The sequence below is a fragment of the Rhizophagus irregularis genome, chromosome 21 (assembly GCF_026210795.1).
Source record: "Rhizophagus irregularis chromosome 21, complete sequence".
NCBI classification, from domain to species: domain Eukaryota; kingdom Fungi; phylum Glomeromycota; class Glomeromycetes; order Glomerales; family Glomeraceae; genus Rhizophagus; species Rhizophagus irregularis.
Window position 1 is genome coordinate 3,387,828 of NC_089449.1, and position 19,809 is coordinate 3,407,636.

General features: G+C 26.5%; 3 protein-coding genes across 3 annotated transcripts; 2 read left to right on the top strand and 1 right to left on the bottom strand.

The window, feature by feature from the left end:
* Window positions 1-2,250: 2,250 nt before the first annotated feature.
* On the top strand, window positions 2,251-3,766 carry OCT59_014133 (uncharacterized protein; the record flags this gene model as incomplete). Its single annotated transcript, XM_066141973.1, has 2 exons — window positions 2,251-3,666; window positions 3,731-3,766. The coding sequence occupies 2 exons, from the start codon at window positions 2,251-2,253 to the stop codon at window positions 3,764-3,766; spliced, it is 1,452 nt and encodes a 483-aa protein (XP_066002047.1).
* Window positions 3,767-4,770: 1,004 nt separating this feature from the next.
* On the top strand, window positions 4,771-5,733 carry OCT59_014134 (uncharacterized protein; the record flags this gene model as incomplete). The annotated part of the gene is made up of 1 exon (XM_066141974.1): window positions 4,771-5,733. One exon carries the CDS (start codon window positions 4,771-4,773, stop codon window positions 5,731-5,733), a length of 963 nt encoding a protein of 320 aa, XP_066002048.1.
* Window positions 5,734-11,165: 5,432 nt separating this feature from the next.
* On the bottom strand, window positions 11,166-11,672 carry OCT59_014135 (uncharacterized protein; the record flags this gene model as incomplete). Its single annotated transcript, XM_025325764.1, has 1 exon — window positions 11,166-11,672. One exon carries the CDS (start codon window positions 11,670-11,672, stop codon window positions 11,166-11,168), a length of 507 nt encoding a protein of 168 aa, XP_025179701.1.
* Window positions 11,673-19,809: the final 8,137 nt, after the last annotated feature.

Genomic DNA, 19,809 nt, shown 5'->3' on the forward strand with positions numbered 1-19,809 from the left:
ACGCTAACCTGTTCAGAATGATGACATTAACGTGTCACCCACCCTGAGATACATACTTTCTTTTGCTAAAAATTACAAAAATTTCGGAAAATCAAAAATATTTTTTTTTGATTTATTCTTTATTCCCCTTTCTTTTTTATTTATATATATCCCTGTTTTTATTTCATAGGCCAGCAGATTTTTTTTTTGTGAGAAGATTCAGTTTCTTTTTTCTTTTTTGTAGATCAGTTTGGGAGTCCTTTCCTTTTTGTAGGATTGTTTAGGATTTTTTTCTTTTTTTAGGTCAGTTCAAATTTCTTTTTTTTTTTTGTAAGTTGGGTTCAGATTCTTTTCTCTTTGTAGGTTGTTTCAGTTTTGTTGCTTCAGAGTCTTCTTTTTTGTAGGTCAGTTTTGGATTTATTTTGTTGTTTTGGTTTCTTTTTCATCAGATGCTTCATAATTCTTTTCATTTATATAGGTCAGACATTCTGGAGTTCTCTTTCTTTTTTTGTAGGAATGCTGACCTTTGGTGACTTGGACGATTGCAGATACTATATAAAGGGGTTTTTGTTTCCAATTAAGTTAGACGTTCTTATGTTTCTTTTTTTTGTTTTTTTTAGGTTGTTTGACTCCAAATGAACCTGAACTTATAGGTAATTTTGGTTGCAATAGGTGGTTTTAATAAGGAGGGAATTTTCATAATGTATTTGTATTTTGTTTATTTTTTATTTTTTATTTAATTTAATAAAGTAAAATTAGATTTATATAAATATATTATAGTAAACTGTAATACAAATAGTAAATTCAGTGACCAAATCGTATAAATTTCGTGATAAAATCAGTGATCAAATCATGTAAATTCCATATGAATTCCGTGCAAATTCCGTATCCAAACCATATTTTTAGTGATACGGAATTGTGCATTTTTCCGTATCCTATTATGATACGTTATTTCTAAGGAAAAAAAATCGTATAAAAACTTTATAAAAAACGTATCCCGATTTTTTTATAGGGAAGGAGGTAAGTGTAGATGGGTATGAATAGACAGAAATATGTAGACAGATATATGTAGGCGGGTATGAAATCAAGCGTGAAGTAAGCATAAAAAACGATATTATAATATGAAAGCGAGTGAGGGAGAGGGCGGGTTGCCTATGGCAACACCGCAGAGGTGCTTTCATTTTTTATATATCAATAAACGTATACAATGGATACGTGAGCAAAATGAAAACACCTGTAGGAGGAGTAATTATGTGATATGTAGGCATATAAGCGGAAAAAAAATGGGACCAAAAATAAGAACTCTCCGCGGGAGGGAGAAAACAGGGAGGATGTAGGCATATAAGCGTAAACAATTTTGGCTCCAAAACGCCAACTTTCCAACTACTGACTAAGCAAATTTGCTCGAAAGAAGAAGAAACAACGTTATTTTTACCTATAGAGGATTAATGCTTTAAGTGATTTTTTTACCGGAATAATTATGTTAAATAAATAACAAATTCACGACCAATAATATCATATTATATCCGATATTCCATAGGATCATGTAAAGCAAAATTTTATAGTTATCCGATAGTATTTTATATGCAATATCAAATATGAAATTTATTTCATTATTATTTATACACGCAATAAAATTATATTTATATACATTATCAATTCTATAAGCTAGTGATAAGATTATACTTTGTTAGACTATTAATAAACTATTTATACATGATCATTGAGGCCTCTCGGATATAAAATTTATCCGATAGAAAATGATTACATTATTTTTACTTATTACAGGAAAATGATTGGCTGAATAAGCCACTTCGTGGCTTATTTTCAGCCAATCATTTACCCTCCATAAGTAAAAATAATGTTATTCACTCTTTTCCATCGGATAATAATATAGTATTTGATAGTCGGATAAATTCAAGGTTGTATAATTTTATATCCGTTTAAATTTTTGTGATCAAATAATCAAGTCAGATGATGTAATTATTATGAAAATCATTGACCAATTAAAATTTACGGTTAATTATAAATCATATTTATATTAAATGCATACCGGAGTATCAATATTTATTCTCGGAGTCAGAACTTGATCAACAAGTGCATTAATAACGTGATATTCATCATGTGAACTAAAGTTTGTGATACATCCATATAAAGTATTTTCTCATAAAAATACGTCATTTATAACATACTTCTGCATTTTATGCGTACGTAAAAAATATCATAAAGAAAAAAACCTTTTAACAAAGTTAACCTGAAAAAAAAAATACTATGACTTCAAATAATGATATTTCAAAAGATGATGAAAATTTTTTAAAAGAATTTTTAAAAAATTTTTATATAAATGATATTTCAAAAGATGATGAGAATCTTTTAAAAGAATTTTTAAAAGGATTTTATCGTAAAATTATAAAAATAAAAAATTATGATGAATATGAAATTATTTTAATAGAATGGATAAAAGAATTTTTAAATTTTAATAAAAAAAATTCTAAAATAATATTAGAATTAATGATAAATCATGAAAATAATGAAATTTGGTTTTCAAGTTTAATAGGATTTTTTTATCAATATAATATTGATAATACTTATATTATTGATAATTATGAATCTTTAAAATTATATTCTAATACTTCAATTATTAATTATAAAGAAAAATATTTAAAAATTTTTTCCGTTTATCAAATACTTAATATTATTATTTCAAAATATTTATTATCATTTTATTATTATAAAGATATTATTTGTAAAAAAAGAAATTTGTATGAGAAAGAATTAAAACAATTGGGTATTATAAATGTAATGTCAAGAAGTTTGTATGAAATTTTTAATGGATTAAAAATAGATATATGTAATGATGAAATAAGTAATATAGAAAATTATTTTGAATTATTAGATAAAGGTTTTAAGAATCAATCAGAATATACCAAAGATAAAAAATTAGTAGAACTAAATAATTTAGCTTATAGTCAAAATGAATTTAAAACATTTGAATCATATTTAAAATCCTCAAAAGAAGGGAATTCTTGTGCACAAAATAATTTGGGATATTGTTATCAGTATGGAATTGGAATAGAAAAAGATGATAAAGAAGCATTTAAATATTATTTGAAAGCTGCTAAAGGAGGTAGTTCGGATGCGGAAAATAATTTGGGTGATTGTTATAAAAATGGAATAGGAATATCTAAAGATGAAAACAAAGCATTTGAATGGTATGCAAAAGCTGCAAAAGGAGGAAATTCTGATGCTGAAAATAATTTAAGTATTTGTTATATAAATGGAATTGGAACAGAAATAAACCTAGAGAAAGCTATTTACTGGTGTAATAAAGCAGCGGAAAATGGAAATGGAGCTTCCCAATATAGTTTAGGTGTATGTTATGAAATCGGAATAGTAGTTAAAAAAGATGAGGATAAAACTTTGGAATGGAATGCTAAAGAAGGAAATACTATTGAAATAAAAAAAGATTTAGAAAAGGCTATGTATTGGTATAACAAAGCAGCGGAAAGTGGAAATGAGATTGCACAATATAAATTAGGTAAATGTTATGAATTTGGAGATGGAATTGATAAAGATGAGAAAAAAGCATTTGAAATAATGAAACAATTAGCTGAAAAAGGATATCCAGATGCTCAAATTACACTTGGAAATTATTATACTAACGGAATTGGAACTGAAATTAATAAAGTAAAAGCATTTGAGCTATATAACATGGCTGCAGGAAAAGATCATAAAGCACAATTTTATTTAGGAAAATGTTACGAACGCGGAAATGGAGTTGATATAGATAAAGAAAAAGCGTTTGAAATAATGAAACAATTAGCTGATAAAGGATATCCAGATGCCCAATTTACACTTGGATATTATCATACTATTGGAGTCGGAACTGAAATTAATAAAGTAAAAGCATTTGATTTATACAAATTAGCGGCAGAAAATGGTTATAAAGATGCACAACATGAATTAGGTGTATGTTATGAACTCGGTGAGGGTGTTGATAAAGATGAGGAAAAAGCGTTTGAAATAATGAATCAATTAGCCGAAAAAGGATATCCAGATGCTCAATTTACACTTGGACATTACTATTCATATGGAATTGGAACCGAAATTGATGAATTAAAAGCATTTAAATTATACGAAAAAGCTGCAGAAAAAGATCATAAAAAAGCGCAATTTAATTTAGGTAAATGTTATGAACGCGGAAATGGAGTTAATAAAGATGAAGAAAGAGCATTTGAAATTGTTAAAGAATTATTTGAAGAAGGATATCCAGATGCCCAAATTACACTTGGAAATTATTATTCATATGGAATTGGGACTGAAATTAATAAAATAAAAGCATTTGAATTATACAATAAAGCTGCAGTGGAAAATGATCATAAAGATGCAAAATATCGATTAGGTATATGTTATGAACTTGGAGAAGGAGTTGATAAAGACGAGAAAAAAGCATTTGAAATAATGAAACAATTAGCTGAAAAAGGATATTTAGATGCTCAAATTACACTTGGATATTATTATACCAATGGAATTGGGACTGAAATTAATAAAGTAAAAGCATTTGAGTCATACAAAACTGCTTCAGAGGGAGGGTGCAGTGATACACAATATAAATTAGGTATATCTTATGAACTCGGGGAAGGAGTTGATAAAGACGAGAAAAAAGCATTTGAAATAATGAATCAATTAGCCGAAAAAGGATATCTAAATGCTCGATTTACACTTGGACATTACTATTCATATGGAATTGGGACCAAAATTAATAAGGCAAAAGCATTTGGTTTATACAAAATGGCTGCAGAAAATGGTTATGATGATGCACAATATAGTTTAGGTATATGTTATGAACTTGGAGATGGGGTTGATATAGACGAAAAAAAAGCATTTGAAATAAATAAAGATTTAGTTGAAAAAGGATATCTAGATGCTCAATATCAACTGGGCTATTATTATAATTATGGGATTGGAACCGATGTTAATAAAGAAAAAGCATTTGAGTTATATATATTAGCATCTGAAAGAGGATGTCGTGCTGCACAATATGATCTTGGAGTTTTATATGAAAAAGGTGAGGGAGTAGAAAAGGATCTAAAAAAAGCTTTTTATTGGTTTAATAAAGCAGCAGAAAATGGTGATTATATTTCGCAACATGATATAGGCAAATATTATGAATTCGGAATTGTTGTTAATAAAGATTCTGCTAAAGCATTTGATTTTTATAAAAAGTCCGCAGAAAATGGATATTTGCAAGCAAATTTCCAACTTGGATATTGCTACGTAAATGGAATTGGAGTTGAAGTTAATAAGGAAAAAGGACTCGAATTATACGACATAGCAGCTGAAAAAAATTATTTGATTGAAAATATTGATCTAGATAAAGTTAACTATTGGTATCATGAAGCAGCAGAAATAAATAATAAAAGCGCACTATATAAATTAGGCACATTTTATGAGCTTGGAATAGGTGTGAAAGGAAATTTTATTAGGGCATTTGCATTTTACAAAGAATCAGCCGATCAAGGGTACGTAAAAGCTCAATATAAACTTGGATATTGTTATGATAAAGGTATTGGAACCGATATTAATAATGAAAAGGCAATTAACTTATATATGATAGCCTCTGAAAATGGAAATGTTAAGGCACAAAAAAGGCTTGCATTTTACTATGAACAAGGTATCAAAATAGAAAAGAACTTAGAAAAAGCTGCCTATTGGTATAAAATGGCGTATCAAAAACTTAATAAGCATTTTTAGATTATTGGTTCATTTATTAACTAATTTAAACATTTATTATTTTATTTATTTATTTTTTTTTTATTATTATATAACGAATATTTTGAATATTTTTATTATTAATAAATATGAGAAATTTATTATCTGTTATGTATTTTTAATTGGCGAATATTGGATTCACAGTTTTATTTGCTAAAATATGATAACAGATAATGTTCGAATCAGATTTGTTAAAATAATTTCATTCAAGAACCGGTTCAAAAGACGTTAGAACTTTGTAATTATTTAATCACAAATATGGTGCAAAATTGAATATCAGTGCTGGCCAAAATCGTCATAGTGTGCTGAAATTATCATGTTAACCACGTGATATTAGCTTTTATAAACTTCGATCTAGATTGACTGCGTGCTATTGTTTCCCTCCAATAATAATAGAGTATTCTCATTTTGCAATTCGTTATAACGCATAGTAACGAGTTAAGCTTGTTGTTTAATGACATACTATATTTATGAATTCAAATAAACAAGCTAAGTTTGTTTTTTTTTTTGAAATTTGCTTTAAAACGACTTTTTTTTGTGAAATTATATATTTTTTTTTTGAAATAATCACGTCGAATTAATTATTTGATCACAAATTTCTCAATTTTATATAATGAATTAATATATTTCTAATACTTAATTTATATTAAACTCACTGATACAAATCTTACGGCAAATTTTCAAATAATATTAATAATAATTTTTCCATGATTCATTGTAATTTATGTTAATTAGCTTCCCTATTCTTAAAGGAATCGTAATGAATAAGAAAGTTTAAATTTTCTTATGCTAAAATTAATGTTACAATTAGTTATCATATGTGTATGGTATTATTACAACGATCAAAAATTCCATATTTTTGTTCATTATACTGCTTTATATTCACATCCATATTCAAATTGTAATAAAAATAAAATAAAAAATACATTAAAAAATATGATTAAAATATTTCATATTCACGTTCGTAAATTACCCTCGACCGTCTATACTTATTTATACCACTAATTTAACTGTCAAATAAATACCAGTAAAATTTTGTAACGGTATGATACTTAATATAAAATGAGAATTACCGGTATATTACAAGAAACTTAAAAGTATATGACTCAACATTAGGATAGTAATTGTTTAGAACTGAAATACACAATTAGAATGGGCAAGAACCAACGAATTACTAATTAGGTTAAGACTTTTCTAAAGATTTAAATCGACTTTCGATTACATGATGATTTATCTTTAGAAATGCGCGTCATGAATCTAGTTAATAGGGATGGCAACGGTACGGCAACGGTTATTCTCGGTCTTGACCAACCGATTAACCGACCGTTGCTACCGTAATTATTAGCATGAATCCAAATGCTCCATTCATACTACATTGTTTTCTTTCTTCTTTATATTCTTAATGCTGAATGTATCAAATTAGTATCACGTGATTAATAATTCCGGCCGACTATTTGTAATTCTGGCTAGCTACTATTTAATTCTGGAATGTTGACTCGAATTTAAGTGCAGGTGCAGTAGTTAACAACGCATTTTATGAAATCTTAATATCTTTATAATATTAATATTCTATATTGAAAGTACTTCAAATAAATCACATTACTGTAAGCAATTAAATATGATAGTTGTGGCGAATGAGATTTAGGTTCTTTTATATTATTGATTTTTATTATTGACTAAAAATAACTGGTGAAGTTAACTCGAACCACGAAACCATAGATAGCCAATTCAAACGGATGCCGTCCAAAATCCCGAAACTCACAATCCCGAAATCCCAAATCCCGACAGGTTCAAAATCCCGAAATCCAAAAATCCCGACAGGTCCAAAATCCCGACAGGTACGAAATCCCGACAGGTCAAATTCTTAAAGAGCGACTTTCGGACAGCATTAAAGCTTAATGTGTGCCAATTTTTCGGGATTTTGTACCGTACCCAATTCGAACACCAGTTGCTACTCCAATATAATTGTTTGTTTAACGTCCAAAATTTATTAAAATTTTGAGAAAAGGAGAACTGAAGTTTTACAATAAACGAACTAAGTAAAATAAACATAATTAAATTTTTGGAATTTTGGAAAATTTTTGAACAACCGTAAATTAAATTTAAAGGAGGAGGAGATATTTAAACAAATATTTATATAAAAATTTAAATTTAGTGAGGTAGGTACGTTATACAAACAATAAGTTTGAACTTCTTAATTGATTCCGTAACAAAATTTTTTTGACGCTAATTAAATTAATCGGCGGTTTTTGATATTGGATGTGTATTCAAAATTTGCCATTATATGGTGAATTTAGTGAGAATTGAATCGTATTTCATTTTAAAAGGTGATAATCCTGATTCATTAAATTCCTAAATTTTGGTTAAATTCATTTATTATATATTAATTGAATAAGAAAAAAAAATATATTTTGAACGTACTCTGGCAAATGATCCACAGATATTTTCATATTACAAACTATTATATCCAAAAACCGGTTAAAACTTTGTGCAACATGCGCAGAATTTAGAATTATTTCCCTGATAATTACAATAAGACATTGAATGAATAATAATAATATAAAGCGTGTAGATTTTAAGTACCAACTCCTACCTTAATAATTATTAAAATTTTACCAAAAAAGTGTCGCTTTTAATACTGGCCAAAAATTGTCTGTCAGGAAATTATAACATAATTGAGGTAATCCACATCTTCACAGATAATTCAATTTCGCCAAGCTCGGTTGAGAAATATCAATCCATCATTCTCCGCTAATAGTGGTTTCCTTGATTTTTACTTTAAGCAAATTTTTTAAAAAAAGCTTTAAAGCTTTTCCTCCATCTTCAATAATAAGATTTGGTTCACCCGCAAACTTGTCGGAAATATAGAATCTATGAAACTAAACGGTTAATTTAAGAATCGTCATTTTCCAATGCTTCATCCTTTCGGTATTTGAAATTCTAGAATATCATTAAAAGAATTTAATTAATTCAAATTAGGCAGTTGTATTAAATGGTGAATATAAAGAGAAATGTGTGTAGGGAGGTTGGCCACAAATGAAATTAATATATTATTGAAATTAAATATTGAAATTGATTATTTTAATTTAATAACAAACCGTTAACTTTTGTAAGTAGCATGAAGCTATATAATTAACCAATACCGTCCATGTAAAATTCAAAGTCGTTTCGGCGACAAGCGAGGAAAAGTCAAGCGGTAACGTTCATACATATTTATTCTAATAGCAAAATTTAAAAGTAGTATCATACCACGCAAATGCATCAAATAAAGTCTCTCTTTTTTTACTCGTAAAGCGCATGATCTGCAATTATTTACCGCAGGTACCCCGATGATGTTCTAATCATTGTTCATTCAAATTCGGTTACCATTGCGGAATCGCTAGGATGCTGGGGCTGGGGCATTGATTTGTGAAATTATGAATGCTGCTGTTAAGAGTAACATTGCTTTTGATTACATTTGGAGGGATAGAGAAAGACTTGAATAAATTCTCGAGAATTTACATCAAACGAACTTTGACAGAGTCGTTTCCGCTTATTATCGATAACGAACCTTTCCAATAATGAGCATTCTTATAACGAACAAAAAGGTAAGAATTTTTTATGCAATAAAAATAAATATATCTTTATGCTATAAAATTACCAAATTTTTCGGTTCTTCAATTAAAGGCAGGAGGTTTTAGACGTATAATAATGTTAGAACAATCGTAAAAAAAATAATAACAAAAAAGTATGTTATTAATTGGTATCAAAATTATTACAGTCACATATATTCAGCAAATCCTTGCTTATATTCATTGAATTTTTTTTTTAAGGTTTTTCTGGTTTTTCTGCAACAATAATCCATACATGAATGAAGTTGCATGAAATCCGTTATCAATAGTAAACCTGCTGTTTGTAATGTAACAGTGTGACACCATTGAACTATCAAATTCTATTATTAAAATCTGGATTCTTCCGGGTTTATCCGGGTTCTCCGATTTGACAAAAACTAGAGCAATTTCAAATAATTTTTTTTAATTTTTTTTTTCATAATAATAAAAAGAGTATTTAACACATTCCGACTTATAATAATAAGGAAACACGTTTAATTTTCAATATTTATGATAAAATATGACATATTATTAGAATTTTTTTTTTTTTACAGATAAGATTATAATTTAAATTATCTATGAACTGAGAAAATAAAAATAAAAATAAAAATAAGGATTCTACAATAATAATTTCCAAAATAGTTTATTCCGTATCATTATATTGAATTCTAGCAGTAGACTTCGGAATTCAATAAACCAATCGTTCGAATTAATTGGCTTGAGAAATATTCTTCTTTTATATTTTCGTTCATAGACATGTCTATATAAAGCTATACGTAATACGTAACGTGTTAACATAATTTCGCGACATCATCAATTGGTCATCAAGTGGCACGAAAATGTTACACGGGATTAAAAGATCTAGATGATTCACAATTTTAATTCCAGTTCTCGGTTGTACAAAACTCATTCATTGTTTGTTTAGGATCATCTGAGTAATCATGACTAATATATTTTATACATCTTACGTAATTTAAAATATTCGATCTGTTTTTTTTTTTAATTTATAAAATAATCAATTTATAAGCGTTAATAAACGTATACATGCATAAACAGAATCGGCGCACGGTCATAAATAATTGTTTATCATTCTCAAATGGTAGATTTAAAGAGTATAATTATGGTAAGTCATTACCATATATGGTTAACTCCGCAGTTTTGCTGTAGCATTTTTTAATAAATATATAATATTTACGTATTTATTTATTTATTTTTTGAAATATATGCAGGTGCCATTTTTTTTCCATTTCTTTTTGTTTTTTATTAAAACTTATAAAAATCATCTAAATCTTTTAAGGTATAAGCTCGGTTTTAATTTACCTTTTAAGTAATTACTTTAGTAATTTGAAATAAATTCACGACATGAACAATTCTATATGGAATCTAATCCCTTAACATCAGATGTATCAGATGTATCAGATGGAGTTCAATAGTTTCAAATCAATTATATATGTATATATTTTTAACTTTATTATTCAACTCATACGTATAAAGTATAATATAGTATAATATAGTATAATATAGTATAATTTAGTATACAAAAAGTTTATGTATATATATGTATAATAAATAAAACAATAGTAATGTCGTAATATTTATTTATATGAATATCGATAATATGCAAAATGTATGTAAATGTTCCAAAGGAAGACCTTTTTTTTAGGATATTTCTTAAATAGGAAATGTGAAACGACTAAATAAAAGTACGCTCATATACAAAGTAGAAGAAAAATATGATTCTAAAATTTCTAAAATGGAAAAGTGAAAGAAAAAACACAGTTTTTAATACTTTTAAAAAAATCTATCGGATAAATGAAGATGATTCTAAAATCCGGCAGGTAAAATTAAAGATTCAAAAGTGTTGTTATCATCAAATCTCGTTCCATTAAAAAAATCATTTTCAAAAGAATTGTTAGTTATTTGAGTATTGTTAATTTGAATAATATTAACAAGAGTACTTGTATTATCTATCCAGCGAACTCTTGATGCACGATTTTGGTTAATATTATTTGCGTTATTAGCGAGATTTGTAAATTGATATCTTTGGGAAGGTGTTGAATGTGAATTCCAAATATAATCCGTTGCCAAATTGATTATATACCGATTATGAATTTGCAAACGAAGAGCTTCACGTTCTACATTCTTTCTCATTAAAATTCTTCCCGTTAAACTTTGAATTCTTCTGCTAGCTCTTCTTCTTGATAGAACCGCAAGTATTTGCGCATTATTATTATAAGGAAGCTGATAAACATTTTCATAATTTATTTGATTTAATAAATTATTTAAAATAGAGCGAACAGATTCAGTATTTCTAATTTGTCTGGTATACATTTTTTTTTTGTTTAGTGAGAGAAGTTCTTTATTTTATTTTCTTTTAAAAATTTGCAACTGAGAACCATTTCCTCAGCTAAAGGGTATTTTATATAAGTAATTTTTTTAATATAATTTGTTCGCGGAAGTTACGACTGAAATTTCGAATAATTATTATAATTATTGTTTTCATTGTTTTGATAAATAATAAACGTAATCACTAACAAATGTTAATAAAGATTTACGTGTTCTCATTATCAAATACCTCCTTCGTAAACTAAAGCACATAAAAAGAATAAAAACGTTTTAAATGTACAGGTTTTTTATATTATGCAATCGCGACAAATGTTTATTTGGAAGTTAATATTGTTACACGATTATTTTATAATTTATGTTTTCTCTCTTTTTTTTTGTTGTTTTATTTAGGAAATCATTACTTGTACATATTATTAAAATGGTTAATTCTTTCTTGAAGAAAACGGTATTTTCCGACGATCAAATATTTATCCGCACGCCAGCCACGCCTGCATTTCATTTCCGTACAGTTACACGCTAATATTATAATATTTTCATAATTCTTAAATATCCACTTTTCTTTAATTCATTATATGTTAAATTTTATTCATTGTGTTTCAAAATTCATAATTTTTTCTTTGTTACAAAAATATAAGAATATAAGAATCTAAAAATATTTTCATAACATAATTTAATTAGAATAAGTGAATAAGTAAAAAAACGTGGGGAATGAAGTTTTAATTAATTACACAAAAAATAAATTTTTATATAAATGTATATAATAAATAGAATTAAATATTTTAATTTAAACGGTACAATTAAAAATATGATATGAATTTTGTACCACATCTTCCTTACCTGTTTATCCCTGAGGTACCTACATTATCTGCATATAGCAGTATAGCACCCTCAAATTTGTAATACTTATCAGATACTAATAAAAATGCTGTAATAACTAATAACTAACAATATGTACTATATGTAGTAGTTATAATTATGCAAATAACGAAATAATATTATACACAGTATTAATTAGTTAATTGTTCCCGGTTCATGGACTAGATCTCAAAATTTGATAAAATGCATCCAGTTAGCTACACAATTAACTAAATACAGTTTCATTAAAATTAATCCCTAATTTATTTTCATTCAGTATCATCATATTTTTTTATTTCTATTTTAACAAAGAAAAAATTCTCACTTCATTTTAACAAAGAAATTTTTCTTTTTTTTTATTTTGTATAACAAATTGTATTATGATTAATTATTTAGTCATCATCCAGTTAAAAATTAGTAATTAAAATTTTTTCTTTTCTAAATAAATTTATTTTATAAACGAAATTTTTGTCAATAAAACCTTATTGGAAAATTATCGTAATTATGGATTTTTGTGCTCGTTAACTCTGGTCGAAATTTAATTGGTTCTTCGGTTTAAAATTTATGGACAGTTTATTTTTTTAGAAAAAAAAAAGTACTCAGAAGAAATCGTTTTAATTGGTTGCGTATAAACGTGTAATAAATTGAGCAAGCATATGCGCAATCCATCTTATTTGTGTGAGGTTCTGGGATTATATGTCCTTAAATTTTTTACCACGTATTGATTCGTGTTGCATTATTATATATTTACATTTCGCGTTTCTATTTGCTGTAATTTTCAAATATATATCTACTACATGGTACGAAATCCCGAAACTCAAAATCCAGAAAATCCTGAACTGGCCAGCATTATGCTTAATGCTGGCCAATTTTTCGGGATTTCGTACCATTCGGGATTTTTGATATTCGGGATTTTGTACAGACCCTTTTTTGATGACGTCAATTTTAGATTCATTATATAACCCGTCCTACAGTACAGTACAGTCGATTATTAACGCCTAATTTAAAATAAATACAATTTAAATATTCAATTATTCAAAAATTAATAATTATTGTAAAAAAATTTGTAAGAATTCTTTGAACAATATTTCATGGCAGTCAATGTTGGTATGGGACATGTCTGGGACATGTCTGGGACAGTTGGAGCATAGTGTGGGACATAGTGTGGGACAGACTCAAAACACTAACACAGTTTCACGGCATCAATTGAAAGAAGAGTCTTGACGATTCTTATCGCTTTATATACAATATCTATGGATTCTAGCATAAAAAAAATCCGATACCATTTTTTATTGAAAGAATTCTTTTTCGTTTTTTTTTTAAAAAAATCTATTATTTATAAAGGAACTATGATTATTTTTTATTTTAATTTGTCGTATAATTCGTATAATTTTAATTTGTCGTGTAACATTCGCAAATATTACCATAAAATTTATCGAATTTTTAATTATAGAATTTATCAAATTTTTTAAGCGGGTTCATTATTTTTTTATTCTTATACTGTATGTAAAATTATTTATTATAATAAAAAATTTTAATTTTTTGAATTATAAAAATTCACCGAATCTTAATTATAAAATTTATCAAATATTTAGGGGATGGCCAGAAATGACGTCATTTCCTAAGGGGTTAGGACCATGATGATGTTACACACCTTCCATTTTTAGACACTTGTAGTTAATATAATCCTAGTCAGAATTGTGTTTTTAATTTTACATTTCCTAAAATGAATGATGACATAGCAAAAATCCTAAAATTTAAATTACGTCATTTCTGGCCGCTAGAATTTATTGGTCAAAATCAACGCCTAATAATTGTAGACGATTTTATTATTAATTGTTCAATATCAAAAAGTCAATAAAACCCTTACGAAGATTAAAAAACATACCAACTTAATTTAAGTGATACAGAAAAAACAAAATCAATTAGAAAGAATTATGAGAATATATCAATATTAGGCCAGGCCAATAGGATTTTCTATTTAACAAGAGTTTTTATTGATAAAAGGGGGGAGGGGGTTAAAAATCATTTACAAAATCTTTTAAATTATTTTTTTACTATTAAATTTTGAAAATATGGGGGAGGAAAAAGTAAAAAAAAAAAGAAATCTAAAAATTAGATTTCCATGGTGGGGAGAATATAAAAAAATTTATTTTTTTAATATGTATAGTAAGAAACCAAATTTTTAAGGGGGGATGATAAATTTTTGTGCCTATCTGAATTTAAAATTTTTTGAGGGGGGATTTTGATAAACAAAAATCAAAATGGTCCAGCCTAAGTATGTCACATTAACTACCATAATCACCAAAAACCAGACCCTTATTATAACGCTAAGTGGTTTGATGATCAAAAGAGTTGTATAAAGTCCATTCTTGGTGTGAGTTACAGTACATTTCGCCTATATCCATTTCGCCGAAAGTGCATTTATCTTATCCATTTCACCAAAATATCATTTCGACGAATTCCATTTCGCCAAATGATTTTTATAAAAAAATATTCATCGCGCAATGAAAATGAAATTAAATTATTTTTAGATTTTTTATCACTTTACATTCAAGTAACTGATATTATCGCCTGGCCACTAATGGGCATCTAGTATTTTTTTTGCCGTTTATAAACGTATGATAAGCTATAGTAGTTATAGTTTAATTGAATAGTTACAATTGCTATTATTATAATACATCTTAATACATTCACGTTCAGTTTTTATTAATATTTATAGTTACATTACAATTAGTGATATGAACTTTCATTCCCTCCAAATCAAGAGTTAGGAAAAAGAAAAAAAAAGTTTCGTCAAGCAGTCAAATACACAAATACACAAAAGTTTATTTTATATAGTGATTATCATCCTTCATAACTCATTCATTTACTACTAGCGCTAATACTTAATTGTTAAGCAATAAATAAATAACTTTATCCCTGAAAACATTTATTCACGAAAAGTATGTATTATAAACAACGAGATAAATTAATAAAAATCAGCTAATTCGAAAATTTATCTAGATTCTAGAAAAGATTTCTTTATGTATTTAGTATAAAAACAATAAAATAACTAAATGGAATAAATAATTTTTCGGTGAAATGTCCATTTGGCAAAATGTGAGTTCAGTGAGTAGCACCTGATTTAATACTAGTTATTAAATCAGAAATGAAAAAATAAAATAGAAAAAGGATTAAATTTCTTTCTTTTAAAAAAAAATTACCTCCATTTAGATTATATTTATAATATTTCTTTATAAGGAATATTAACTAAGGACTTAATTAGAGAAAAAACAGGAGATAAAAAAGTAATAAAAAAAGAAAGCATCAGAGAGATAGCCGAGATAAAGATGTCCATTCGATAAAATGGCTTCGGCGAAATGGAATTCGGTGAAATGGGTTTTGGTGAAATGGTATTTCGGACGAAATGGTACTTCGATGAAATATTCCTTCGGTGAAATGGCTTCGGCGAAATATGTTTCGATGAAATGGACTTCGACGAAAAGCCCGGATACCCTTGGCGTGAAGCTACTGTGTGTATTCTAAATTGTGTGTTTGGTCATTTTTTTCAATCACTATGAGATGATTCTCACATTTCAATAGTCTTTCTTTGTAAATATAAAATAAATTAAACACAAATTTTCGCTTAATCATATCTTTCGTACTCAAATAAATTATAGAGAATGTTAATTTTAGCGAGAGAAATCTATGATATGATTTCGAATCTATAATATGATTTTAGATAAAGTAAAAAAAAAGATCAACCAAAATTCATTTTATCGTACATTTTATTTCACTCACCAAATATCTGAAAACATTATTGTGAATTCGGATATGACAAAAAAAGTTGCAGTCACGTGATTTTTGGCCTGCATCATGGCATTACACACCGACAAATAAATGATTCACCTAAAATTTGTGACGCATTTGGATCATAAGCCACCCGGGAAAAAATCATCATCTCAGGGTCTTAACGTCACGGTCGCACGATGCTTTTTTTTATAGATATAGATTTAATCAAACCAAAAAAAAGATATGAATTCTTTTTTTAAAAAAAATTAGTAATCTAATGTCATGATTAATTTTTTTTACCAAAATAAAAAAGAATTTTTTTTCAAAAAAATACTAATTTCTCTTCTTATATGACTTACTTATAGTGTTATATTAAGCATATTTTTTATAAACAAAAACAAATCTGTCATTTATTGCCATTTTCAACAAATATTGACAAAATCTGATTTGCGATGATATCATGTGATTTTTGTATTGAACATTATAATCACGAATTTTTAGTGAATCATTAAATTCAAAATATCCAAAATATAAATGGTACCCTACTTGGATTTTTAATGCCATATCGTATTTTTATTATTATTATAGTTATTTAAGCAAAAATAATTGAAGTAAATCACCATTTTATGAATTTTTAATCTTTTATAAGTTTTTTTTTTTTGATGAATCAAACAAATATTCTACACTTATGTGAATTTTTTTTGTATTAGTATTTATTATGATTATTTATAATAAATATAAATATTAAATAAGTGAATCACTATTTTCATGAATTGTTAATATTTTTATATTATATTTTTTTGATAAATCATCTAAATATATGTTTTATATAAATTTTTTGTACTAGTATAATTTATTATGGTTATTATAATAAATATAAAATTAAATAAGTAAATCACCATTTTTAATATTTCATATTAGATTTTTTGATGAATCATCAAATTTTATCCATAATAAACATCATAATAACATTTTTAATATATGTTTTATACAAAATTTTGTATCTTTGTATTAGCATTATTTATTAACTGCTATTTAAACAATCATAATAAATTATGATAATACAAAATAATATTCACATAAAACAATTTAAAATATTACTATGATGATTTTCATGGATAAAATTTGATGATTCATCAAAAAAATCATATGTAAAAATATTAAAATTTCAAAAATTTCATGAAAAATGGTAATTCACTTCAATTTTTACTTGAATAACCATAATAATGATATAACTACGACAATAAATTTAATTCTCTTATATAATATGCTGTTAAAATCCACCATTTATGTTTTAAATTTAATGATTCACAAAAATAACCTGGTATAAAAATATTAAAAATTCGTGTAAAGAGATGAATCATATTATTTTCAATACGAAAAATCACATAATAACGCCACAAAATCAGATTTTGTTGAAAATGGCAATAAAAGAAATAACTTTATTATTAAATTTCTTGCCATAATTAAATTATATAGTAATTTTTACATTGAAAGTTAGCTGATAATTGTTAATATAAAATAGCATTAGAATTTTTTATTAAATTAGACAAATTTTTTTCACAAAATTAATATACTTAAATATACTTAATAATTTTTTTTATTTAATAAATTGATAATAATAAATACTAATTATCTAAATTCTTTTTTTTATTAAAGGACATAATTATCTAAGATCTATTTTTTTTTTTTTTGACAGTTATGAAAGAAATTTTTTTTGAAGATTTATTAATGGCTTAGTACATTATATGATTGAAACCTAAAATCTTTTCAGCCATAGAATATTTATATTAATTCTATTATTTGCTATTGATATAGATACCCATCAAAAAATGCAAGATAAATTTAATAAAATAATTTCATCTCAAAACTTCTAATCATTATAAAATTTACTATTCATTAATATTTAAAGCTCCCCGATATGTTTACAGAAAAATTTAAAATATACGGGACACTTGAGAAATTTGATTGTCAGGTTGTCAGGTAGCCGGGTTACTCGGCAGTAGGTTATTATATAATCTGATATACTACTATTATACTCATGTCACATATTATTTATACTTTTCTAATAAATAACCTACTGCCGAGTAACCCGGCTACCCGACAACCCGACAATCAAATTTCTCAAGTGTCCCGTATATTTTGAATTTTGCTGTAATATTTGCTTGTTTACGGGAGCCGCTTTACAGGAGCCATTTAAAATCCCAACAATCAGAATCCCGCTACAACACAAACCTGACGCTCACAATCCCGACAAATCATGATCCCGAAACTCAGAATAATGGTGTAGTTAGCCAAAAAATTCAGCCGAAGGCGCAGTAAATTTTCGGCTAACAACACCCAGCCGAAAAAAATTCATGTTGATCTTGAATATTTTTTGAATATTTTATTGGTTCAACATCTACTATTTTCGGCTAGATATTTACGGCTAACTACATTATTATTTTAAAAAAGTATAGTTAGCCGTAAATATCAAATGCAATACAATAATTTAAGTGGTAACAGGTAATGAAAATCCTGATTGTTCATATTATAATATTTACCATTAATTATTACAATAATAATAATTATATACTTTTCTTGATAATATTAATTTATGTAATACAGAATCGTTAATTATTAAATGGTATTGTTTGGTGTAAAATTGTTTCTTTAAAATGTTTAATTTTAATATTTGCTTGTAAATAATTTTTAAATTCTTGGAAAATATTCAATAAAATGGATTTAAATATAATCAAAGATAATTTTTTTTTAATAAACTTTTTTTCTTTGTTATAAAATTTGCTAAATTTACTGAAATACTTCACTTAGTAATTATGGATTCTATTTAAACAACTTTTAATTACAACTAGAAAATTCCTTGCCAAATTACCAAGTTTAAATGAAATAATGTCTTATGGACAAAAGCATAAAAAAATTCAAATTTTATCTTGTGATCTTTCATATGTAGATGTTCATATATCTGAGGGTATAGTTATAGATGAAGGTGCATGTTTATTATTACCAGATGAATTTAATGGTTATATATATGCTGATACCCTATAAAAAAAGAAAATTCGGAATTTGTCCTGAAAAGTATGGAAAATGTCCAGAAATTTTCCGTGCGTCCGGAAAACATTCGGAAACGGTCACGTTTTGGAACACTTTCCGGACGCACAAATTCCGGAAATTTTCTTGACACTCCAGAATTTGTCCAGAATTTGTCCAGAATCGAGCGTCCGGAAAATGTTCCAAAACGTGACCGTTTCCGAATGTTTTCCGGACGCACGGAAAGTTTCTGGACATTTTCCATACTTTTCAGGACAAATTCCGAATTTTCTTTTTTTATAGGGATACAACTGCTGATGGAAATTGCTTATATAATGCAGTATCCTATTTTTTTATTCACAAAAACTCTTTATCAACACAACTTCGTCTATTTACAATATTAGAGTTGATGGCATATGCTGATGAATATCTTGTCTTAGAAGTCTTTGAAAAAGATTATTCATAT